The 26,204-nt window shown below is 59.4% G+C and overlaps 1 protein-coding gene across 4 annotated transcripts in view; it reads left to right on the forward strand.

The window, feature by feature from the left end:
• Nucleotides 1–26,204, forward strand: part of PLCZ1 (phospholipase C zeta 1) — a 138,762-nt gene that overhangs the window by 102,801 nt on the left and 9,757 nt on the right. For all 4 annotated transcript variants that reach the window (XM_063930642.1, XM_063930645.1, XM_063930643.1 and 1 more), the window contains 2 exons: nt 2,538–2,704; nt 24,135–24,267. In XM_063930642.1, the coding sequence (XP_063786712.1) occupies nt 2,538–2,704; nt 24,135–24,267 (300 nt within the window). The remainder of the gene's footprint in view (nt 1–2,537; nt 2,705–24,134; nt 24,268–26,204) is intronic.

A 26,204-nucleotide genomic window follows, 5' to 3' on the forward strand; every position in this document is an offset into this window, starting at 1 on the left:
TGGCAGAGTAAGTCTCGAGCTACTCAAAAACTGCAAAGAAATTTCTATTCGCAATTCTGCTAATCTTGCGTTCGCAATTCTGCTATGCTAAGATTCACTCCCAGTAGGCGGCAGCTTAGCGTGTGCAATGCTGCTAAAAGCAGCTAACGAGCGAACAACTCGGAATGAGGGCCTATATCCAACCCCCTCGTCTCGTTCATCCACAGCCAACTACCTCCTTGGGCAAGTCTCAGCTGCCGGATCCTCAAACCTCGCTAGATGTGACATCACACACACAGCATCCCACACACACACAGCATCCCACACACACACACACCATCCCACACACACACACACACAGCATCCTCACACACTACATCCCACACACACACAGCATCCCCCCACACACAGCATCCCCCCACACACAGCATTCCCCCACACACAGCATCCTGCACACTCAGCATCCCACACACACAGTATCCTCACACACAGCATCCCACACACACACGGCTCAGCATCCCCCACACACAGCATCCTCGCACACAGCATCCCACACACACAGCATCTTCACAGATAGCATCCACACACACAGCATCCCACACATACACAGCATCCAACACACACATCATCCTGCACACACAGCATCCCACACACACACAGCATCCTCACACACACACAGCATCCTGCACACACACAGCATCCTCACACACACAGCATCCTCACACACACAGTATCCTATACACACAGCATCCTACACACACACACACAGCATCCCACACATACACAGCATCCAACACACACATCATCCTGCACACACAGCATCCCACACACACACACACACACAGCATCCTCACACACACAGCATCCTCACACACACAGCATCCTCACACACACAGCATCCTCCACACACAGCATCCTACACACACACAGCATCCCACACACATCATCCTACACACACAGCATCCCACACACACACACACAGCATCTCACACACACACACACACACAAACATCGAACACACAGCATCCCACACCCACAGCATCCCGCACCCACACAGCATCCTGCACACACAGAATCACACACATACATACAGCATCCTCACACACAGCATCCTCTCACACACAGCATCCTCTCACACACACAGCATCCCCCACACACAGAGCACCCTGCACACACAGCATCCCCCACACACAGCATCCCCCACACACAGCATCCCCACACACACACAGCATGGCATCCCACACACACAGCATCCCACACACACATGCAGCATTCCACACACACAGCATCTTGCACACACAGCATCCTGCACACACAGAATCACACACATACATACAGCATCCTCACACACAGCATCCTCTCACACACAGCATCCTCTCACACACAGCATCCCCCACACACAGAGCACCCTGCACACCCAGCATCCCACACACACACACAGCATCCCCCACACACAGCATCCCCCCCACACACAGCATGGCATCCCACACACACAGCATCCCACACACACATGCAGCATTCCACACACACAGCATCTTGCACACACAGCATCTTGCACACACAGCATCCTGCACACACAGAATCACACACATACATACAGCATCCTTACACACAGCATCCTCTCACACACAGCATCCTCTCACACACAGCATCCTCTCACACACACAGCATACCCCACACACAGAGCACCCTGCACACACAGCATCCCACACACACAGCATCCCCCACACACAGCATCCCCCCCACACACACACAGCATCCCACACACACATGCAGCATTCCACACGCACAGCATCTTGCACACACAGCATCCCGCACACACGCAGCATCCTCACACACACAGCATCCTACACACACAGCATCCTGCACACACAGCATCCCGCACACACGCACACTCCGCATCCCGCACCAACAGCATCCTGCACACACAGCATCCTCACACACAGCACCCCCCCACACACAGCATCCTGCACACACAGCATCCCGCACACACAGCATCCCGCACACACAGCATCCCGCACACACACAGCATCCCACACATTCACATGCAGCATCCCCCCACACACACATACACAGCATCACACACACACACACACACACACACACACACACACAGCATCCCCCACACACACAGCATCACACACACACACACACACACACACAGCATCCTGCACACAGCTGTGAATTATGTTATTAGGAGAAAGTCAGTTTAATGTTCTGGTCCCGCAACCATCCCTGCCATCCTATCACCGCCTGGCACTGGTCTAGGTGACAAGGACATCAGCCCCCTATACTGATCACTAGCCACTGTCCGTCAGTCGGGATAAGTGCATCTACCTCTGGAACCCCTAATCCTGACCACACGTGGCTAGCTCAGTGCCTTACCCCAGGATGCAGCAGGTAGTCCCTGCAGGTGTAAGTTGGCTGCAGAGCTGACACCCTCAGGGTAGCACAGAGTAACCTATATGTGAGTAGCACAGAGTAACCTATATGTGATATATTTTCCTTGCAAAGCGATTTCTCTCCTGCAAATAACAGTCCATGTCTTCCCGCTGTAGTGGCTTTAAACTTCCAGACCCCGGGAATTGCCATGGATATGGAAGGAGGAAAGTTCCTGGACAATGGAAGATGTGGATATGTTCTGAAGCCGGAATTTCTACGGAGTGCAAAATTCTGCTATGATCCATATGATCTGAGACGTTGTCCAATGCTCCTCTCTATTAAGGTATGGGTGGACACAATGTGGAGAGATGAGAACAAGCCAATGGTGAAAGCTAGATACAGGTGTGCCCTGGGCTGATATGGGGCAGTGCTGCTCAGTTACAGGTGTGCCCTGGGCAGTAAGGGGGCAGTGCTGCTCAGATACAGGTGTGCCCTGGGCAGATAGGGGGCAGTGCTGCTCAGTTACAGGTGTACCCTGGGCAGTAAGGGGGTAGTGCTGCTCAGATACAGGTGTGCCCTGGGCAGATAGGGGGCAGTGCTGCTCAGTTACAGGTGTACCCTGGGCAGATAGGAAGCAGTGTGGCTCAGTTACAGGTGTGTCCTGGGCAGATAGTGGGAAGGGCTGCTCAGTTACAGGTGTGTCCTGGGCAGATAGGGGGAAGGGCTGCTCAGTTACAGGTGCGCCATGGGCAGATAGGGGGCAGGGCTGCTCAGTTACAGGTGCGTCCTGGGCAGATAGGGGGCAGGGCTGCTCAGTTACAGGTGCGCCATGGCAGATAGGGGGCAGGGCTGCTCAGTTACAGGTGTGCCCTGGGCAGATAGGGGGCAGTGCTGCTCAGATACAGGTGTACCCTGGGCAGATAGGGGGCAGTGCGGCTCAGATACAGAGGCACCCTGGGCAGATAGGGGGCAGTGCGGCTCAGATACAGAGGCACCCTGGGCAGATAGGGGGCAGTGCTGCTCGGTTACAGGTGCGCCCTGGGCAGATAGGGGGCAGGGCTGCTCAGTTACAGGTGCGCCATGCGCAGATAGGGGGCAGTGCTGCTCAGTTACAGGTGCGCCCTGGGCAGATAGGGGGCAGTGCTGCTCAGTTACAGGTGCACCCTGGGCAGATAGGGGGCAGTGCTGCTCAGTTACAGGTGCGCCCTGGGCAGATAGGGGGCAGCGCTGCTCAGTTACAGGTGTGCCCTGCGCAGATAGCGGGCAGTGCTGCTCAGTTACAGGTGTGCCCTGCGCAGATAGCGGGCAGTGCTGCTCAGTTACAGGTACGTCCTGGGCAGATAGGGGAAGGGCTGCCCAGTTACAGGTGCGCCCTGGGCAGATAGGGGGCAGGGCTGTTCAGTTACAGGTGTGCCCTGAGCAGATAGGGGGCAGTGCTGCTCAGTTACAGGTGCGTCCTGGGCAGATAGGGGGCAGTGCTGCTCAGTTACAGGTGTGCCCTGAGTAGATAGGGGGCAGTGCTGCTCAGATACAGGTGCACCCTGGGCAGATAGGGGGTAGGGCTGCTCGGATACAGGTGTGCCCTGGGCAGATAGGGAGCAGGGCTGCTCAGTTACAGGTGTGCCCTGGGCAGATAGGGGGCAGTGCTGCTCAGTTACAGGTGTGCCCTGTGTAGATAGGGGGCAGTGCTGCTCAGATACAGGTGTGCCCTGGGCAGATGGGGCAGTGTGGCTCAGTTACAGGTGCGTCCTGGGCAGATAGGGGGCAGTGTGGCTCAGTTACAGGTGCGTTCTGGGCAGATAGGGGGCAGGACTGCTCAGTTACAGGTGCGTCCTGGGCAGATAGGGGGCAGTCCTGCTCAGTTACAGGTGTGCCCTGGTAGATAGGGGGCAGTGCTGCTCAGTTACAGGTGTGCCCTGGGCAGATAGGGGGCAGTGCTGCTCAGTTACAGGTGTGCCCTGGGCAGATAGGGGGCAGTGCTGCTCAGTTACAGGTGCGTCCTAGGCAGATAGAGGGCAGGGCTGCTCAGTTACAGGTGTGTCCTAGGCAGATAGGGGGCAGTGTGGTTCAGTTACAGGTGTGCCCTGGGCTGATAGGGGGCAGTGTGGTTCAGTTACAGGTGTGCCCTGGGCTGATAGGGGGCAGTGTGGCTCAGTTACAGGTGTTCCCTGGGCAGATAGGGGGCAGTGTGGCTCAGTTACAGGTGTACCCAGGGCAGATAGGGGGCAGTGTGGCTCAGTTACAGGTGTGCCCTGGGCAGATAGGGGGCAGTGCTGCTCAGTTACAGGTTTGCCCTGCGTAGATAGGGGGCAGTGCTGCTCAGATACAGGTGTGCCCTGGGCAGATGGGGGGCAGTGTGGCTCATTTACAGGTGTGCCCTGGGCAGATAGGGGGCAGTGTGGCTCAGTTGCTGGTGTGCTCTGGGCAGATAGGGGGCAGTGTGGCTCAGTTACAGGTGCGTCCTGGGCAGATAGGGGGCAGGGCTGCTCAGTTGCAGGTGTACCCTGGGCAGATCGGGGGCAGTGTGGCTCAGTTACAATTGTGCCCTGGGCAGATAGGGGGTAGTGCTGTCAGTTACAGGTGTGCCCTGGGCAGATAGGGGGCAGTGCTGCTCAGTTACAGGTGTGCCCTGGGCAGACAGGGGGCAGTGTGGCTCAGTTACAGGCGCATCCTAGGCAGATAGGGGGCAGGGCTGCTCAGTTACAGTTGTGCCCTAGGCAGATAGGGGGCAGTGTGGCTCAGTTACAGGTGCGGTCTGGGCAGATAGGGGGCAGTGCTGCTCAGTTACAGGTGTGTCCTGGGCAGATAGGGGGCAGTGTTGCTCAGTTACAGGTGCGTACTGGGCAGATAGGGGGAAGGGCTGCTCAGTTACAGGTGCGTCCTGGGCAGATAGGGGGCAGGGCTGCTCAGTTACAGGTGCGCCATGCGCAGATAGGGGGCAGGGCTGCTCAGTTACAGGTGTGCCCTGGGCAGATAGGGGGCAGTGCTGCTCAGATACAGGTGTACCCTGGGCAGATAGGGGGCAGGGAGGCTCAGATACAGAGGCACCCTGGGCAGATAGGGGGCAGTGCTGCTCGGTTACAGGTGCGCCCTGGGCAGATAGGGGGCAGGGCTGCTCAGTTACAGGTGCGCCATGCGCAGATAGGGGGCAGTGCTGCTCAGTTACAGGTGCGCCCTGGGCAGATAGGCGGCAGTGCTGCTCAGTTACAGGTGCACCCTGGGCAGATAGGGGGCAGTGCTGTTCAGTTACAGGTGCGCCCTGGGCAGATAGGGGGAAGGGCTGCTCAGTTACAGGTGCGCCCTGGGCAGATAGGGGGAAGGGCTGCTCAGTTACAGGTGCGTCCTGGGCAGATAGGGGGCAGTGTGGCTCAGTTACAGGTGCGTTCTGGGCAGATAGGGGGCAGGACTGCTCAGTTACAGGTGCGTCCTGGGCAGATAGGGGGCAGTCCTGCTCAGTTACAGGTGTGCCCTGGTAGATAGGGGGCAGTGCTGCTCAGTTACAGGTGTTCCCTGGGCAGATAGGGGGCAGTGCTGCTCAGTTACAGGTGTGCCCAGGGCAGATAGGGGGCAGTGCTGCTCAGTTACAGGTGTACCTTGGGCAGATAGGGGGCAGTGTGGCTCAGTTACAGGTGTGCCCTGGTCAGATAGGGGCAGTGCTGCTCAGATACAGGTGTGCCCTGGGCAGATAGTGGGCAGTGCTGCTCAGTTACAGGTGTGCCCTGGGCAGATAGGGAGCAGTGCTGCTCAGTTACAGGTGCGTCCTAGGCAGATAGAGGGCAGGGCTGCTCAGTTACAGGTGTGTCCTGGGCAGATAGGGGGCAGTGCTGCTCAGTTACAGGTGTGTCCTGGGCAGATAGGGGGCAGTGCTGCTCAGTTACAGGTGCACCCTTGGCAGATAGGGGGCAGGACTGCTCAGTTACAGGTGAGTTCTGGGCAGATAGGGGGCAGTCCTGCTCAGTTACAGGTTTGCCCTGCGCAGATAGGGGGCAGAACTACTCAGTTACAGGTGCATCTTGGGCAGATAGGGGGCAGGGCTGCTCAGTTACAGGTGCGTCCTGGGCAGATAGGGGGCAGGACTGCTCAGTTACAGGTGCGTCCTGGGCAGATAGGGGGCAGGGCTGCTCAGTTACAGGTGCGTCCTGGGCAGATAGGGGGCAGTCCTGCTCAGTTACAGGTGTGCCCTACGCAGATAGGGGGCAGTTTGGCTCAGTAACAGGTGCGTCCTGGGCAGATAGGGGGCAAGGCTGCTCAGTTACAGGTGCGTCCTGGGCAGATAGGGGGCAGGGCTGCTCAGTTGTAGGTGTGCCCTGGGCAGATAGAGGTCAGGGCTGCTCAGTTACAGGTACGTCCTGGGCAGATAGGGGACAGTGTGGCTCAATTACAGATGTACCCTGGGCAGATAGGGGGCAGTGTGGCTCAATTACAGGTGTACCCTGGGCAGATAGGGGGCAGTGCTGCTCAGATACAGGTGTACCCAGGACAGATAGGGGGCATGGCTGCTCAGTTACAGGTGTGCCCTGGGCAGAAAGGGGGCAGTGTGGCTCAGTTACAGGTGTACCCTGGTAGATAGGGGGCAGGGCTGCTCAGTTACAGGTGTGCCCTGGGCAGATAGGGGACAGTGTGGGTCAGTTACAGGTGTACCTTGGGCAGATAGGGGGCTGGGCTGCTCAGTTACAGGTATACCTGACGCAGATAGGGGGCAGTGCGGCTCAGTTACAGGTGTGCCCTGGGCAGATAGGGGGCAGTGTGGCTCAGTTACTGGTGTGCCCTGGGCAGATAGGGGCAGTGTGGCTCAGTTACAGGTGTACCCTTGGCAGATAGGGGGCAGTGTGACTCAGTTACAGGGGTACCCTGGGCAGTTTGGGGGCAGTGTGGTTCAGTTACAGGTGTACCCTGGGCAGATAGGGGGCAGGGCTGCTCAGTTACAGATGTGCCCTAGGCAGATAGAGGGCAGTGTGGCTCAGTTACAGGTGTTCCCTGGGCAGATAGGGGGCAGTGTGGCTCAGTTACAGGTGTACCCTGGTAGATAGGGGGCAGGGCTGCTCAGTTACAGGTGTGCCCTGGGCAGATAGGGGACAGTGTGGGTCAGTTACAGGTGTACCTTGGACAGATAGGGGGCTGGGCTGCTCAGTTACAGGTATACCTGACGCAGATAGGGGGCAGTGCGGCTCAGTTACAGGTGTGCCCTGGGCAGATAGGGGGCAGTGTGGCTCAGTTACTGGTGTGCCCTGGGCAGATAGGGGCAGTGTGGCTCAGTTACAGGTGTACCCTTGGCAGATAGGGGGCAGTGTGACTCAGTTACAGGGGTACCCTGGGCAGTTTGGGGGCAGTGTGGTTCAGTTACAGGTGTACCCTGGGCAGATAGGGGGCAGGGCTGCTCAGTTACAGATGTGCCCTAGGCAGATAGAGGGCAGTGTGGCTCAGTTACAGGTGTTCCCTGGGCAGATAGGGGGCAGTGTGGCTCAGTTACAGGTGTACCCAGGGAAGATAGGAGGCAGGGCTGCTCAGTTACAGATGTGCCCTGGGCAGATAGGGGGCAGTGTGGCTCAGTTACAGGTTTGCCCTGCGTAGATAGGGGGCAGTGCTGCTCAGATACAGGTGTGCCCTGGGCAGATGGGGGGCAGTGTGGCTCATTTACAGGTGTGCCCTGGGCAGATAGGGGGCAGTGTGGCTCAGTTGCTGGTGTGCTCTGGGCAGATAGGGGGCAGTGTGGCTCAGTTACAGGTGCGTCCTGGGCAGATAGGGGGTAGTGCTGTCAGTTACAGGTGTGCCCTGGTAAGATAGGGGGCAGTGCTGCTCAGTTACAGGTGTGCCCTGGGCAGATAGGGGGCAGTGTGGCTCAGTTACAGGTGCGGTCTGGGCAGATAGGGGGCAGTGCTGCTCAGTTACAGGTGTGTCCTGGGCAGATAGGGGGCAGTGCTGCTCAGTTACAGGTGCGCCCTGGGCAGATAGGGGGCAGTGCTGCTCAGTTACAGGTGCGTCCTGGGCAGATAGGGGGAAGGGCTGCTCAGTTACAGGTGCGTCCTGGGCAGATAGGGGGCAGGGCTGCTCAGTTACAGGTGCGCCATGGGCAGATAGGGGGCAGGGCTGCTCAGTTACAGGTGTGCCCTGGGCAGATAGGGGGCAGTGCTGCTCAGATACAGGTGTACCCTGGGCAGATAGGGGGCAGTGCGGCTCAGATACAGAGGCACCCTGGGCAGATAGGGGGCAGTGCTGCTCGGTTACAGGTGCGCCCTGGGCAGATAGGGGGCAGGGCTGCTCAGTTACAGGTGCGCCATGTGCAGATAGGGGGCAGTGCTGCTCAGTTACAGGTGCGCCCTGGGCAGATAGGCGGCCGTGCTGCTCAGTTACAGGTGCACCCTGGGCAGATAGGGGGCAGTGCTGTTCAGTTACAGGTGCGCCCTGGGCAGATAGGGGGCAGGGCTGCTCAGTTACAGGTGCGCCATGGGCAGATAGGGGGCAGGGCTGCTCAGTTACAGGTGTGCCCTGGGCAGATAGGGGGCAGTGCTGCTCAGATACAGGTGTACCCTGGGCAGATAGGGGGCAGTGCGGCTCAGATACAGAGGCACCCTGGGCAGATAGGGGGCAGTGCGGCTCAGATACAGAGGCACCCTGGGCAGATAGGGTGCAGTGCTACTCGGTTACAGGTGCGCCCTGGGCAGATAGGGGGCAGGGCTGCTCAGTTACAGGTGCGCCATGCGCAGATAGGGGGCAGTGCTGCTCAGTTACAGGTGCGCCCTGGGCAGATAGGGGGCAGTGCTGCTCAGTTACAGGTGCACCCTGGGCAGATAGGGGGCAGTGCTGCTCAGTTACAGGTGCGCCCTGGGCAGATAGGGGGCAGCGCTGCTCAGTTACAGGTGTGCCCTGCGCAGATAGCGGGCAGTGCTGCTCAGTTACAGGTGTGCCCTGCGCAGATAGCGGGCAGTGCTGCTCAGTTACAGGTGCACCTGGGCAGATAGGGGGCAGTGCTGCTCAGTTACAGGTACGTCCTGGGCAGATAGGGGAAGGGCTGCTCAGTTGCAGGTGTACCCTGGGCAGATCGGGGGCAGTGTGGCTCAGTTACAATTGTGCCCTGGGCAGATAGGGGGTAGTGCTGTCAGTTACAGGTGTGCCCTGGTAAGATAGGGGGCAGTGCTGCTCAGTTACAGGTGTGCCCTGGGCAGATAGGGGGCAGTGTGGCTCAGTTACAGGCGCGTCCTAGGCAGATAGGGGGCAGGGCTGCTCAGTTACAGTTGTGCCCTAGGCAGATAGGGGGCAGTGTGGCTCAGTTACAGGTGCGGTCTGGGCAGATAGGGGGCAGTGCTGCTCAGTTACAGATGTGTCCTGGGCAGATAGGGGGCAGTGCTGCTCAGTTACAGGTGCGTCCTGGGCAGATAGGGGGCAGGGCTGCTCAGTTACAGGTGCGCCATGTGCAGATAGGGGGCAGTGCTGCTCAGTTACAGGTGCGCCCTGGGCAGATAGGCGGCAGTGCTGCTCAGTTACAGGTGCACCCTGGGCAGATAGGGGGCAGTGCTGTTCAGTTACAGGTGCGCCCTGGGCAGATAGGGGGCAGGGCTGCTCAGTTACAGGTGCGCCATGGGCAGATAGGGGGCAGGGCTGCTCAGTTACAGGTGTGCCCTGGGCAGATAGGGGGCAGTGCTGCTCAGATACAGGTATACCCTGGGCAGATAGGGGGCAGTGCGGCTCAGATACAGAGGCACCCTGGGCAGATAGGGGGCAGTGCGGCTCAGATACAGAGGCACCCTGGGCAGATAGGGGGCAGTGCTACTCGGTTACAGGTGCGCCCTGGGCAGATAGGGGGCAGGGCTGCTCAGTTACAGGTGCGCCATGCGCAGATAGGGGGCAGTGCTGCTCAGTTACAGGTGCGCCCTGGGCAGATAGGGGGCAGTGCTGCTCAGTTACAGGTGCACCCTGGGCAGATAGGGGGCAGTGCTGCTCAGTTACAGGTGCGCCCTGGGCAGATAGGGGGCAGCGCTGCTCAGTTACAGGTGTGCCATGCGCAGATAGCGGGCAGTGCTGCTCAGTTACAGGTGTGCCCTGCGCAGATAGCGGGCAGTGCTGCTCAGTTACAGGTGCACCTGGGCAGATAGGGGGCAGTGCTGCTCAGTTACAGGTACGTCCTGGGCAGATAGGGGAAGGGCTGCCCAGTTACAGGTGCGTCCTGGGCAGATAGGGGGAAGGGCTGCTCAGTTACAGGTGCGCCCTGGGCAGATAGGGGGCAGGGCTGTTCAGTTACAGGTGTGCCCTGAGCAGATAGGGGGCAGTGCTGCTCAGTTACAGGTGCGTCCTGGGCAGATAGGGGGCAGTGCTGCTCAGTTACAGGTGTGCCCTGAGTAGATAGGGGGCAGTGCTGCTCAGATACAGGTGCACCCTGGGCAGATAGGGGGTAGGGCTGCTCGGATACAGGTGTGCCCTGGGCAGATAGGGAGCAGGGCTGCTCAGTTACAGGTGTGCCCTGGGCAGATAGGGGGCAGTGCTGCTCAGATACAGGTGTGCCCTGGGCAGATGGGGCAGTGTGGCTCAGTTACAGGTGCGTCCTGGGCAGATAGGGGGCAGTGTGGCTCAGTTACAGGTGCGTTCTGGGCAGATAGGGGGCAGTGCTGCTCAGTTACAGGTGCACCCTGGGCAGATAGGGGGCAGTGCTGCTCAGTTACAGGTGCACCCTGGGCAGATAGGGGGCAGTGCTGCTCAGTTACAGGTGCACCCTGGGCAGATAGGGGGCAGTGCTGCTCAGTTACAGGTGCGCCCTGGGCAGATAGGGGGCAGCGCTGCTCAGTTACAGGTGTGCCCTGCGCAGATAGCGGGCAGTGCTGCTCAGTTACAGGTGTGCCCTGCGCAGATAGCGGGCAGTGCTGCTCAGTTACAGGTGCACCTGGGCAGATAGGGGGCAGTGCTGCTCAGTTACAGGTACGTCCTGGGCAGATAGGGGAAGGGCTGCTCAGTTGCAGGTGTACCCTGGGCAGATCGGGGGCAGTGTGGCTCAGTTACAATTGTGCCCTGGGCAGATAGGGGGTAGTGCTGTCAGTTACAGGTGTGCCCTGGTAAGATAGGGGGCAGTGCTGCTCAGTTACAGGTGTGCCCTGGGCAGATAGGGGGCAGTGTGGCTCAGTTACAGGCGCGTCCTAGGCAGATAGGGGGCAGGGCTGCTCAGTTACAGTTGTGCCCTAGGCAGATAGGGGGCAGTGTGGCTCAGTTACAGGTGCGGTCTGGGCAGATAGGGGGCAGTGCTGCTCAGTTACAGATGTGTCCTGGGCAGATAGGGGGCAGTGCTGCTCAGTTACAGGTGCGTCCTGGGCAGATAGGGGGCAGGGCTGCTCAGTTACAGGTGCGCCATGTGCAGATAGGGGGCAGTGCTGCTCAGTTACAGGTGCGCCCTGGGCAGATAGGCGGCAGTGCTGCTCAGTTACAGGTGCACCCTGGGCAGATAGGGGGCAGTGCTGTTCAGTTACAGGTGCGCCCTGGGCAGATAGGGGGCAGGGCTGCTCAGTTACAGGTGCGCCATGGGCAGATAGGGGGCAGGGCTGCTCAGTTACAGGTGTGCCCTGGGCAGATAGGGGGCAGTGCTGCTCAGATACAGGTATACCCTGGGCAGATAGGGGGCAGTGCGGCTCAGATACAGAGGCACCCTGGGCAGATAGGGGGCAGTGCGGCTCAGATACAGAGGCACCCTGGGCAGATAGGGGGCAGTGCTACTCGGTTACAGGTGCGCCCTGGGCAGATAGGGGGCAGGGCTGCTCAGTTACAGGTGCGCCATGCGCAGATAGGGGGCAGTGCTGCTCAGTTACAGGTGCGCCCTGGGCAGATAGGGGGCAGTGCTGCTCAGTTACAGGTGCACCCTGGGCAGATAGGGGGCAGTGCTGCTCAGTTACAGGTGCGCCCTGGGCAGATAGGGGCAGCGCTGCTCAGTTACAGGTGTGCCATGCGCAGATAGCGGGCAGTGCTGCTCAGTTACAGGTGTGCCCTGCGCAGATAGCGGGCAGTGCTGCTCAGTTACAGGTGCACCTGGGCAGATAGGGGGCAGTGCTGCTCAGTTACAGGTACGTCCTGGGCAGATAGGGGAAGGGCTGACCAGTTACAGGTGCGTCCTGGGCAGATAGGGGGAAGGGCTGCTCAGTTACAGGTGCGCCCTGGGCAGATAGGGGGCAGGGCTGTTCAGTTACAGGTGTGCCCTGAGCAGATAGGGGGCAGTGCTGCTCAGTTACAGGTGCGTCCTGGGCAGATAGGGGGCAGTGCTGCTCAGTTACAGGTGTGCCCTGAGTAGATAGGGGGCAGTGCTGCTCAGATACAGGTGCACCCTGGGCAGATAGGGGGTAGGGCTGCTCGGATACAGGTGTGCCCTGGGCAGATAGGGAGCAGGGCTGCTCAGTTACAGGTGTGCCCTGGGCAGATAGGGGGCAGTGCTGCTCAGATACAGGTGTGCCCTGGGCAGATGGGGCAGTGTGGCTCAGTTACAGGTGCGTCCTGGGCAGATAGGGGGCAGTGTGGCTCAGTTACAGGTGCGTTCTGGGCAGATAGGGGGCAGGACTGCTCAGTTACAGGTGCGTCCTGGGCAGATAGGGGGCAGTCCTGCTCAGTTACAGGTGTGCCCTGGTAGATAGGGGGCAGTGCTGCTCAGTTACAGGTGTTCCCTGGGCAGATAGGGGGCAGTGCTGCTCAGTTACAGGTGTGCCCTGGGCAGATAGGGGGCAGTGCTGCTCAGTTACAGGTGTACCTTGGGCAGATAGGGGGCAGTGCTGCTCAGTTACAGGTGTGCCCTGGTCAGATAGGGGGCAGTGCTGCTCAGATACAGGTGTGCCCTGGGCAGATAGTGGGCAGTGCTGCTCAGTTACAGGTGTGCCCTGGGCAGATAGGGAGCAGTGCTGCTCAGTTACAGGTGCGTCCTGGGCAGATAGAGGGCAGGGCTGCTCAGTTACAGGTGTGTCCTGGGCAGATAGGGGGCAGTGCTGCTCAGTTACAGGTGCACCCTTGGCAGATAGGGGGCAGGACTGCTCAGTTACAGGTGAGTTCTGGGCAGATAGGGGGCAGTCCTGCTCAGTAACAGGTTTGCCCTGCGCAGATAGGGGGCAGAGCTACTCAGTTACAGGTGTGCCCTGGGCAGATAGGGGGCAGGGCTGCTCAGTTACAGGTGCGTCCTGGGCAGATAGGGGGCAGTGTGGCTCAGTTACAGGTGCGGTTTGGGCAGATAGGGGGCAGGGCTGCTCAGTTACATGTGTGTCCTGGGCAGATAGGGGGCAGTGTTGCTCAGTTACATGTGTGTCCTGGGCAGATAGGGGGCAGTGTTGCTCAGTTACAGGTGCGTCCTGGGCAGATAGGGGGAAGGGCTGCTCAGTTACAGGTGCGTCCTGGGTAGATAGGGGGCAGGGCTGCTCAGTTACAGGTGTACCCTGGGCAGATAGGGGGCAGTGCTGCTCAATTACAGGTGTGCCCTGCATAGATAGGGGTCAGTGCTGCTCAGATACTGGTGTGTCCTGGGCAGGTAGGGCGCAGTGCTGCTCAGTTACAGGTGTGCCCTGCGCAGATAGGGGGCAGAACTACTCAGTTACAGGTGCATCTTGGGCAGATAGGGGGCAGGGCTGCTCAGTTACAGGTGCGTCCTGGGCAGATAGGGGTCAGGACTGCTCAGTTACAGGTGCGTCCTGGGCAGATAGGGGGCAGGGCTGCTCAGTTACAGGTGCGTCCTGGGCAGATAGGGGGCAGTCCTGCTCAGTTACAGATGTGCCCTACGCAGATAGGGGGCAGTTTGGCTCAGTAACAGGTGCGTCCTGGGCAGATAGGGGGCAGGGCTGCTCAGTTACAGGTGCGTCCTGGGCAAATAGGGGGCAGGGCTGCTCAGTTGTAGGTGTGCCCTGGGCAGATAGAGGGCATTGCTGCTCAGTTACAGGTACGTCCTGGGCAGATAGGGGACAGTGTGGCTCAGTTACAGATGTACCCTGGACAGATAGGGGGCAGTGCTGCTCAGTTACAAGTGTGCCCTGGGCAGATAGGGGGCAGTGTGGTTCAGTTACAGGTGTACCCTGGGCAGATAGGGGGCAGTGTGGCTCAATTGCAGGTGTACCCTGGGCAGATAGGGGGCAGTGCTGCTCAGATACAGGTGTACCCAGGACAGATAGGGGGCATGGCTGCTCAGTTACAGGTGTGCCCTGGGCAGATAGGGGGCAGTGTGGCTCAGTTACAGGTGTACCCTGGCAGATAGGGGGCAGGGCTGCTCAGTTACAGGTGTGCCCTGGGCAGATAGGGGACAGTGTGGGTCAGTTACAGGTGTACCTTGGGCAGATAGGGGGCAGGGCTGCTCAGTTACAGGTATACCCTGCGCAGATAGGGGGCAGTGCGGCTCAGTTACTGGTGTGCCTGGGCAGATAGGGGCAGTGTGGCTCAGTTACAGGTGCGCCCTGGGCAGATAGGGGGCAGTGCTGCTCAGTTACAGGTGTACCCTGGGCAGATAGGGGGCAGTGTGACTCAGTTACAGGGGTACCCTGGGCAGTTTGGGGGCAGTGTGGTTCAGTTACAGGTGTACCCTGGGCAGATAGGTGGCAGGGCTGCTCAGTTACAGATGTGCCCTAGGCAGATAGAGGGCAGTGTGGCTCAGTTACAGGTGTTCCCTGGGCAGATAGGGGGCAGTGTGGCTCAGTTACAGGTGTACCCAGGGCAGATAGGAGGCAGGGCTGCTCAGTTACAGATGTGCCCTGGGCAGATAGGGGGCAGTGTTGCTCAGTTACAGGTGTGCCCTGGGCAGATAGGGGGCAGTGCTGCTCAGTTACAGGTTTGCCCTGCGTAGATAGGGGGCAGTGCTGCTCAGATACAGGTGTGCCCTGGGCAGATGGGGGGCAGTGTGGCTCATTTACAGGTGTGCCCTGGGCAGATAGGGGGCAGTGTGGCTCAGTTGCAGGTGTGCTCTGGGCAGATAGGGGGCAGTGTGGCTCAGATACAGGTGCGTCCTGGGCAGATAGGGGGCAGGGCTGCTCAGTTGCAGGTGTACCCTGGGCAGATCGGGGGCAGTGTGGCTCAGTTACAATTGTGCCCTGGGCAGATAGGGGGTAGTGCTGTCAGTTACAGGTGTGCCCTGGGCAGATAGGGGGCAGTGCTGCTCAGTTACAGGTGTGCCCTGGGCAGATAGGGGGCAGTGTGGCTCAGTTACAGGCGCGTCCTAGGCAGATAGGGGGCAGTGCTGCTCAGTTACAGTTGTGCCCTAGGCAGATATGGGGCAGCGTGGCTCAGTTACAGGTACGGTCTGGGCAGATAGGGGGCAGTGCTGCTCAGTTACAGGTGTGTCCTGGGCAGATAGGGGGCAGTGTTGCTCAGTTACAGGTGCGTCCTGGGCAGATAGGGGGAAGGGCTGCTCAGTTACAGGTGTGTCCTGGGCAGATAGGGGGCAGGACTGCTCAGTTACAGGTGTGTCCTGGGCAGATAGGGAGCAGGGCTGCTCAGTTACAGGTGCATCCTGGGCAGATAGGGGGCAGTCCTGCTCAGTTACAGGTGTGCCCTGCGCAGATAGGGGGCAGTGTGGCTCAGTTACAGGTGCGTCCTGGGCAGATAGGGGGCAGTTCCGCTTAGATACAGGTGTGCCCTGGGCAGAAAGGGGGCAGTGCTGCTCAGTAACAGGTGCACCCTGGGCAGAGAGGGGGAAGTGCTGCTCAATTACAGGTGTGCCCTGTGTAGATAGAGGGCAGTGCTGCTCAGATACAGGTGTGCCCTGGGCAAATAGGGCGCAGTGCTGCTCAGTTACAGGTGTGCCTTGGGCAGATAGGGGACAGTGCTGCTCAGTTACAGGTGCGCCCTGGGCAGATAGGAGGCAGGACTGCTCAGTTACAGGTGCGCCCTGGGCAGATAGGGGGCAGTACTGCTCAGTTACAGGTGTGCCCTGCGCAGATAGGGGGCAGAGCTACTCAGTTACAGGTGCGTCCTGGGCAGATAGGGGGCAGTGTGGTTCAGTTACAGGTGCGTCCTGGGCAGATAAAGGGTAGGGCTGCTCAGTTACATGTTCGTCCTTGGCAGATAGGGGGCAGGGCTGCTCAGTTACAGGTGCGTCCTGGGCAGATAGGTTGCTGGGCTGCTCAGTTACAGGTGCGTCCTGGGCAGATAGGGGGCAGGGATGCTCAGTTACAGGTGTGCCCTGGGTAGATAGAGGGCAGGGCTGCTCAGTTACAGGTGCGTCCTGGGCAGATAGGGGGCAGGGCTGCTCAGTTCCAGGTGCGTCCTGGGCAGATAGGGGGCAGGGATGCTCAGTTGCAGGTGTGCCCTGGGTAGATAGAGGGCAGGGCTGCTCAGTTCCAGGTGCGTCCTGGGCAGATAGGGGGCAGGGCTGCTCAGTTCCAGGTGCGTCCTGGGCAGATAGGGGGCAGGGATGCTCAGTTGCAGGTGTGCCCTGGGTAGATAGAGGGCAGGGCTGCTCAGTTACAGGTGCGTCCTGGGCAAATAGGGGGCAGTGTGGCTCAGTTACAAGTGTACCCTGGGCAGATAGGGGGCTGTGCTGCTCAGTTACAGGTGTGCCCTGGGCAGATAGGGGGCAGTGTGGCTCAGTTACAGGTGTACCCTGGGCAGATAGGAGGCAGGGCTGTTCAGTTACAGATGTGCCCTGGGCAGATAGGGGGCAGTGTGGCTCAGTTACAGGTGTGCCCTGGGCAGATAGGGGGCAGTGCTGCTCAGTTACAGGTTTGCCCTGCGTAGATAGGGGGCAGTGCTGCTCAGATACAGGTGTGCCCTGGGCAGATGGGGGGCAGTGTGGCTCATTTACAGGTGTGCCCTGGGCAGATAGGGGGCAGTGTGGCTCAGTTACAGGTGCGTCCTGGGCAGATAGGGGGCAGTGTGGCTCATTTACAGGTGTGCCCTGGGCAGATAGGGGGCAGTGTGGCTCAGTTACAGGTGCGTCCTGGGCAGATAGAGGGCAGTGTGGCTCAGTTACAGGTGTACCCTGGGCAGATAGGGGGCAGTGTGGCTCAGTTACAATTGTGCCCTGGGCAGATAGGGGGCAGTGTGGCTCAGTTACAATTGTGCCCTGGGCAGATAGGGGGCTGGGCTGCTCAGTTGCAGGTGTGCCCTGGGCAGATCGGGGGCAGTGCTGCTCAGTTGCAGGTGTGCCCTGGGCAGATAGGGGGCAGTGCTGCTCAGTTATAGGTGTGCCCTGGGCAGATAGGGGGCAGTGTGGCTCAGTTACAGGTGCGTCCTGGGCAGATAGGGGGCAGTCCTGCTCAGTTACAGGTGTGCCCTGCGCAGATAGGGGGCAGAGCTACTCAGTTACAGGTGCGTCCTGGGCAGATAGGGGGCAGGGCTGCTCAGTTACAGGTGTGTCCTGGGCAGATAGGGGGCAGGGCTGCTCAGTTACAGGTGCGTCCTGGGCAGATAGGGGGCAGACCTGCTCAGTTACAGGTGTGCCCTGCGCAGATAGGGGGCAGTGTGGCTCAGTTACAGGTGAGTCCTGGGCAGATAGGGGGCAGTTCCGCTCAGATACAGGTGTGCCCTGGGCAGATAGGGGGAAGTGCTGCTCAGTTACAGGTGTGCCCTGGGCAGATAGGGGGAAGTGCTGCTCAGTTACAGGTGTACCCTGGGCAGATAGGGGGCAGTGTGGCTCAGTTGCTGGTGTGCCCTGGGCAGATAGGGGGCAGTGTGGTTCAGTTACAGGTGTGCCCTGGGCAGATCGGGGGCAGTGCTGCTCAGTTATAGGTGTACCCTGGGCAGATAGGGGGCAGTGTGGCTCAGTTACAATTGTGCCCTGGGCAGATAGGGGGCAGTGTGGCTCAGTTACAATTGTGCCCTGGGCAGATAGGGGGTAGTGCTGCTCAGTTATAGGTGTGCCCTGGGCATATAGGGGGCAGTGTGGCTCAGTTACAGGCGCGTCCTGGGCAGATAGGGGGCAGTGCTGCACAATTACAGGTGTGCCCTGCGCAGATAGGGGGCAGAGCTACTCAGTTACAGGTGCGTCTTGGGCAGATAGGGGGCAGGGCTGCTCAGTTACAGGTGTGTCCTGGGCAGATAGGGGGCAGGACTGCTCAGTTACAGGTGCGTCCTGGGCAGATAGGGGGCAGACCTGCTCAGTTACAGGTGTGCCCTGCGCAGATAGGGGGCAGTGTGGCTCAGTTACAGGTGAGTCCTGGGCAGATAGGGGGCAGTTCCGCTCAGTTACTGTTGTGCCTTGGGCAGATAGGGGGCAATGTGGTTCCGTTACAGGTGTACCCTGGGCAGATAGGGGGCACTGCTGCTCAGTTACAGGTGCGCCCTGGGCAGATAGGGGGTAGTGCTGCTCAGTTACAGGTGTACCCTGGGCAGATAGGGGGCAGTGTGGCTCAGTTACAGGTGTACCCTGGGCAGATAGGGGGCAGTGTGGCTCAGTTACAGGTGTACCCTGGGCAGATAGGGGGCAGTGTGGCTCAGTTACAGGTGTACCCTGGGCAGATAGGGGGCAGGGCTGCTCAGTTACAGGTGTGCCCTTGGCAGACAGGGGGATGTGTGGGCCAGTTACAGGTGCGTCCTGGGCAGATAGGGGGCAGTGTGGTTCAGTTACAGGTGTGCCCTGGGCAGATAGGGGGCAGTGTGGCTCAGTTACAGGTGTACCCTGGGCAGATAGGGGGCAGTGTGGCTCAGTTACAGGTGTACCCTGGGCAGATAGGGGGCAGTGTGGCTCAGTTACAGGTGTGTCCTGGGCAGATAGGGGGCAGGGCTGCTCAGTTACAGGTGTGCCCTTGGCAGACAGGGGGATGTGTGGGCCAGTTACAGGTGCGTCCTGGGCAGATAGGGGGCAGTATGGTTCAGTTACAGGTGTGCCCTGGGCAGATAGGGGGCAGTGTGGCTCAGTTACAGGTGTACCCTGGGCAGATAGGGGGCAGTGTGGCTCAGTTACAGGTGTGCCCTGGGCAGATAGGGGGCAGTGTGGCCCAGTTACAGGTGCGTCCTGGGCAGATAGAGGGCAGTGTGGCTCAGTTACAGGTGCGCCTTGGGCAGATAGGGGGCAGTGTGGCTCAGTTACAGGTGTACCCTGGGCAGATAGGGGGCAGTGTGGCTCAGTTACAGGTGCGTCCTGGGCAGATAGGGACAGTGTGGCTCAGTTACAGGTGTGCCCTGGGCAGATAGGGGGCAGGGCTGCTCAGTTACAGGTGTGCCCTTGGCAGACAGGGGGATGTGTGGGCCAGTTACAGGTGCGTCCTGGGCAGATAGGGGGCAGTGTGGTTCAGTTACAGGTGTGCCCTGGGCAGATAGGGGGCAGTGTGGCTCAGTTACAGGTGTGCCCTGGGCAGATAGGGGGCAGTGTGGTTCAGTTACAGGTGTGCCCTGGGCAGATAGGGGGCAGTGCTGCTCAGTTACAGGTGTGCCCTTGGCAGACAGGGGGATGTGTGGGCCAGTTACAGGTGCGTCCTGGGCAGATAGGGGGCAGTGTGGTTCAGTTACAGGTGTGCCCTGGGCAGATAGGGGGCAGTGTGGCTCAGTTACTGGTGTGCCTTGGCAGATAGGGGGCAGTGTGGTTCAGTTACAGGTGTGCCCTGGGCAGATAGGGGGCAGTGTGGCTCAGTTACAGGTGTGCCTTGGGCAGATAGGGGGCAGGGCTGATCAGTTACAGGTGTGCCCTGGGCAGATAGGGGGCAGTGTGGCCCAGTTACAGGTGCGTCCTGGGCAGATAGAGGGCAGTGTGGCTCAGTTACAGGTGCGCCCTGGGCAGATAGGGGGCAGTGTGGCTCAGTTACAGGTGTGCCTTGGCAGATAGGGGGCAGTGTGGTTCAGTTACAGGTGTGCCCTGGGCAGATAGGGGGCAGTGTGGCTCAGTTACTGGTGTGCCCTGGGCAGATAGGGGGCAGTGTGGCTCAGTTACTGGTGTGCCTTGGGCAGATAGGGGGCAGTGTGGCCCAGTTACAGGTGTGCCCTGGGCAGATAGGGGGCAGTGTGGCTCAGTTACTGGTGTGCCTTGGGCAGATAGGGGGCAGTGTGGCTCAGTTACAGGTGTGCCCTGGGCAGATAGGGGGCAGTGTGGCTCAGTTACTGGTGTGCCTTGGGCAGATAGGGGGCAGTGTGGCCCAGTTACAGGTGTGCCCTGGGCAGATAGGGGGCAGTGTGGCTCAGTTACTGGTGTGCCTTGGGCAGATAGGGGGCAGTGTGGCTCAGTTACAGGTGTGCCCTGGGCAGATAGGGGGCAGTGTGGCTCAGTTACTGTTTTGCCTTGGGCAGATAGGGGGCAGTGTGGTTCCGTTACAGGTGTACCCTGGGCAGATAGGGGGTAGTGCTGCTCAGTTACAGGTGCGCCCTGGGCTGATAGGGGGCAGTGTGGCTCAGTTAGAGTTGTACCCTGGGCAGATAGGGGGCAGTGTGGCTCAGGTACAGGTGTACCCTGGGCAGATAGTGGGCAGTGTGGTTCAGTTACAGGTGTGCCCTGGGCAGATAGGGGGCAGTGCGGCTCAGTTACAGGTGTGCCCTGGGCAGATAGGGGGCAGTGTGGCCCAGTTACAGGTGCGTCCTGGGCAGATAGAGGGCAGTGTGGCTCAGTTACAGGTGCGCCCTGGGCAGATAGGGGGCAGTGTGGCTCAGTTACAGGTGTGCCTTGGCAGATAGGGGGCAGTGTGGTTCAGTTACAGGTGTGCCCTGGGCAGATAGGGGGCAGTGTGGCTCAGTTACTGGTGTGCCCTGGGCAGATAGGGGGCAGTGTGGCTCAGTTACTGGTGTGCCTTGGGCAGATAGGGGGCAGTGTGGCCCAGTTACAGGTGTGCCCTGGGCAGATAGGGGGCAGTGTGGCTCAGTTACTGGTGTGCCTTGGGCAGATAGGGGGCAGTGTGGCTCAGTTACAGGTGTGCCCTGGGCAGATAGGGGGCAGTGTGGCTCAGTTACTGGTGTGCCTTGGGCAGATAGGGGGCAGTGTGGCCCAGTTACAGGTGTGCCCTGGGCAGATAGGGGGCAGTGTGGCTCAGTTACTGGTGTGCCTTGGGCAGATAGGGGGCAGTGTGGCTCAGTTACAGGTGTGCCCTGGGCAGATAGGGGGCAGTGTGGCTCAGTTACTGTTTTGCCTTGGGCAGATAGGGGGCAGTGTGGTTCCGTTACAGGTGTACCCTGGGCAGATAGGGGGTAGTGCTGCTCAGTTACAGGTGCGCCCTGGGCTGATAGGGGGCAGTGTGGCTCAGTTAGAGTTGTACCCTGGGCAGATAGGGGGCAGTGTGGCTCAGGTACAGGTGTACCCTGGGCAGATAGTGGGCAGTGTGGTTCAGTTACAGGTGTGCCCTGGGCAGATAGGGGGCAGTGTGGCTCAGTTGCAGGTGTGCCCTGGGCAGATAGGGGGCAGTGTGGCTTAGATACAGGTGTGCCCTGGGCAGATAGGGGACAGTGTGGCTCAGTTACATGTGTGCCCTGGGCAGATAGGGGGCAGTGTGGTTCAGTTACAGGTGTGCCCTGGGCAGATACGGGGCAGTGTGGTTCAGTTACAGGTGTGCCCTGGGCAGATAGGGGGCAGTGTGGCTCAGTTACAGGTGTGCCCTGGGCAGATATGGGGCAGTGTGGTTCAGTTGCAGGTGTGCCCTGGGCAGATAGGGGGCAGGGCTGCTCAGTTACAGTTGTGCCCTAGGCAGATAGGGGGCAGTGTGGCTCAGTTACAGGCGCGTCCTGGGCAGATAGGGGACAGTGCTGCTCAGTTACAGGTGCACCCTGGGCAGATAGGGGGCAGTGCTGCTCAGATACAGGTGTGCCCTGGGCAGATGGGGGGCAGTGTGGCTCATTTACAGGTGTGCCCTGGGCAGATAGGGGGCAGTGCTGCTCAGTCACAGGTGCGCCCTGGGCAGATAGAGGGCAGTGCTGCTCAGTTACAGGTGCACCCTGGGCAGATAGGGGGCAGTGTGGCTCAGTTACAGGTGCGTCCTGGGCAGATAGGGGGCAGTCCTGCTCAGTTACAGGTGTGTCCTGGGCAGATAGGGGGCAGGACTGCTCAGTTACAGGTGCGTCCTGGGCAGATAGGGGGCAGTGTGGCTCAGTTACAGGTGAGTCCTGGGCAGATAGGGGGCAGTTCCGCTCAGATACAGGTGTGCCCTGGGCAGATAGGGGGCAGTGCTGCTGAGTTACAGGTGTGCCCTGCGTAGATAGAGGGCAGTGCTGCTCAGATACAGGTGTGCCCTGCGCAGATAGGGGGCAGAGCTACTCAGTTACAGGTGTGCCCTGGGTAAATAGGGGGCAGTGTGGCTCAGTTACAGGTGTACCTTGGGCAGATAGGGGGCAGGGCTGCTCAGTTACAGGTGTGCCCGGGCAGATAGGGGGCAGTGTGTTCCAGTTACAGGTGTGCCCTGGGCAGATAGAGGGCAGTGTGGCTCAGTTACAGGTGTGCCCTGGGCAGATAGAGGGCAGTGTGGCTCAGTTACAGGTGTACCCTGGGCAGATAGGGGGCAGTGTGGTTCAGTTACAGGTGTGCCCTGGGCAGATAGAGGGCAGTGTGGCTCAGTTACAGGTGTACCCTGGGCAGATAGGGGGCAGTGTGGTTCAGTTACAGGTGTGCCCTGGGCAGATAGGGGACAGTGTGGCTCAGTTACAGGTGTACCCTGGGCAGATAGGGGGCAGTGTGGCTCAGTTACAGGTGTACCCTGGGCAGATAGGGGGCAGTGTGGCTCAGTTACAGGTGTACCCTGGGCAGATAGGGGGCAGTGTGGTTCAGTTACAGGTGTTCCCTGGGCAGATAGGGGGCAGTGTGGCTCAGTTACAGGTGTACCCTGGGCAGATAGGGGGCAGTGTGGTTCAGTTACAGGTGTGCCCTGGGCAGATAGGGGGCAGCGTGGTTCAGTTACAGGTGTGCCCTAGGCAGATAGAGGGCAGTGTGGCTCAGTTACAGGTGTACCCTAGGCAGATAGGGGGCAGAGTGGCTCAGTTACAGGTGTACCCTGGGCAGATAGGGGGCAGTGTGGTTCAGTTACAGGTGTGCCCTGGGCAGATAGGGGGCAGTGTGGTTCAGTTACAGGTGCGTCCTGGGCAGATAGGGGGCAGTATGGTTCAGTTACAGGTGTACCCTGGGCAGATAGGGGGCAGTGTGGTTCAGTTACAGGTGTACCTTGGGCAGATAGGGGGCAGAGTGGCTCAGTTACAGGTGCATCCTGGGCAGATAGGGGGCAGTGTGGTTCAGTTACAGGTGTACCTTGGGCAGATAGGGGTCAGAGTGGCTCAGTTACAGGTGCGTCCTGGGCAGATAGGGGACAGTGTGGCTCAGTTACAGGTGTACCTTGGGCAGATAGGGGGCAGAGTGGCTCAGTTACAGGTGCGTCCTGGGCAGATAGGGGGCAGTGTGGTTCAGTTACAGGTGTGCCCTGGGCAGATAGGGGGCAGTGCTGCTCAGTTACAGGTGTGCCCTGGGCAGATAGGGGGCAGTGTGGTTCAGTTACAGGTGCGTCCTGGGCAGATAGGGGGCAGTGTGGTTCAGTTACAGGTGTGCCCTGGGCAGATAGGGGGCAGTGTGGTTCAGTTACAGGTGCGTCCTGGGCAGATAGGGGGCAGTGCTGCTCAGTTACAGGTGTGCCCTGGGCAGATAGGGGGCAGTGTGGTTCAGTTACAGGTGCGTCCTGGGCAGATAGGGGGCAGTGTGGTTCAGTTACAGGTGTGCCCTGGGCAGATAGGAGGCAGGGCTGCTCAGTTACAGGTGTGCACTGGGCGAAAACACAGCAGCAATCAGATCTGAATTACCCCCATGGTTTTGCCCATTAGCAAACAGATTTGCTGCTGTGATCAGGTCTGAATTAGGCCCTTCATTTCTAAGCATTGTAGTCAGATTGCGTCTCTCCGTGTGTACCCTTCAGGGATAGATCCAGAGCTCTGACAGGCGCTGTCATGTTTTCCAGGTGATCAGCGGTTCGCTCTTACCTCCGTGCAGTTTATCCACGAGTAACACAGCGGACCCCGTCGTTATCCTACAGATCTATGGCGCTCCGCGGGATGAATGCAGCAAGCAAACCCAAGTCAGGAGAAGTAATGGTGAGTTATTTCTATTCTGTGCACGAGTATGAGGCGTGATAATCAGATACGTCTGACGAGCTACAGCGCATAGGTCTAATATCGGGTTGTGGCAGCTGCCGTACCAACAGACCATGACCATCGATGGTTTGCTACTGATTGTGGATGGTTTTCCTATCGATGGCGGAAGTCTGGTGGCGATGTTTCGCTCTATTGGAGTCCATCCAAGGGGTGTATTTACTAAGCGTGGGTTTTGTGGTATTCGGTGATTTTGCTATTTAAGCCGGCCCCTTCATTTATATTGGACGGTATTTCTGCGGTTTGTAAAGCGGGCGCCTACAAAATGAAGGGTCTCTATATACTACATACAGACGATGAGCCAATGCTTTATTCTGGTCTGGTATTTCTGAGGTTTCTTGTCAGTTTGGGCGGTTGTAAATCAGCGGATTGTAAAACCGCCACATATTAAATTTACCCACTTGTGACAAAAGCTTGTTGTCTTAGCTATCTGTCCAATCAGAAGGATTGTCAGTGTCTCTCCAGCCAGCCTCCTTCTCTCTTCCCAGCCACCCTGTCTCTCCAGCCAGCCTCCTTCTGTCTCCAGTCCCACAGTGTCTCTCCAGCCAGCCTCCTTCTCTCTTCCCAGCCACCCTGTCTCTCCAGCCAGCCTCCTTCTATCTCCAGCCAGCCTCCTTCTCTCTTCCCAGCCACCCTGTCTCTCCAGCCAGCCTCCTTCTGTCTCCAGTCCCGCAGTGTCTCTCCAGCCAGCCTCCTTCTCTCTTCCCAGCCACCCTGTCTCTCCAGCCAGCCTCCTTCTATCTCCAGCCAGCCTCCTTCTCTCTTCCCAGCCACCCTGTCTCTCTAGCCAGCCTCCTTCTGTCTCCAGTCCCACAGTGTCTCTCCAGCCAGCCTCTTTCTGACTCCAGTACCGCAGTGTCTCTCCAGCCAGCCTCCTTCTGTATCCAGTCCCGCAGTGTCTCTCCAGCCAACCTCCTTCTCTCTTCCCAGCCACCCTGTCTCTCCAGCCAGCCTCCTTCTATCTCCAGCCAGCCTCCTTCTCTCTTCCCAGCCACCCTGTCTCTCCAGCCAGCCTCCTTCTGTCTCCAGTCCCGCAGTGTCTCTCCAGCCAGCCTCCTTCTCTCTTCCCAGCCACCCTGTCTCTCCAGCCAGCCTCCTTCTATCTCCAGCCAGCCTCCTTCTCTCTTCCCAGCCACCCTGTCTCTCCAGCCAGCCTCCTTCTGTCTCCAGTCCCGCAGTGTCTCTCCAGCCAGCCTCCTTCTCTCTTCCCAGCCACCCTGTCTCTCCAGCCAGCCTCCTTCTGTCTCCAGTCCCGCAGTGTCTCTCCAGCCAGCCTCCTTCTGTCTCCAGTCCCGCAGTGTCTCTCCAGCCAGCCTCCTTCTCTCATCCCAGCCACCCTGTCTCTCCAGCCAGCCTCCTTCTATCTCCAGCCAGCCTCCTTCTCTCTTCCCAGCCACCCTGTCTCTCCAGCCAGCCTCCTTCTGTCTCCAGTCCCGCAGTGTCTCTCCAGCCAGCCTCCTTCTCTCTTCCCAGCCACCCTGTCTCTCCAGCCAGCCTCCTTCTGTCTCCAGTCCCGCAGTGTCTCTCCAGCCAACCCCCTTCTGTCTTCCCAGCCACCCTGTCTCTCCAGCCAGCCTCCTTCTGTCTCCAGTCCCGCAGTGTCTCTCCAGCCAGCCTTCTTCTCTCTTCCCAGCCACCCTGTCTCTCCAGCCAGCCTCCTTCTGTCTCCAGTCCCGCAGTGTCTCTCCAGCCAGCCTCCTTCTCTCTTCCCAGCCACCCTGTCTCTCCAGCCAGCCTCCTTCTGTCTCCAGTCCCGCAGTGTCTCTCCAGCCAGCCTCCTCCTCTCTTCCCAGCCACCCTGTCTCTCCAGCCAGCCTCCTTCTGTCTCCAGTCCCGCAGTGTCTCTCCAGCCAGCCTCCTTCTGTCTTCCCAGCCACCCT

Source organism: Pseudophryne corroboree, chromosome 6, assembly GCF_028390025.1.
Source record: "Pseudophryne corroboree isolate aPseCor3 chromosome 6, aPseCor3.hap2, whole genome shotgun sequence".
Classification (NCBI taxonomy): domain Eukaryota; kingdom Metazoa; phylum Chordata; class Amphibia; order Anura; family Myobatrachidae; genus Pseudophryne; species Pseudophryne corroboree.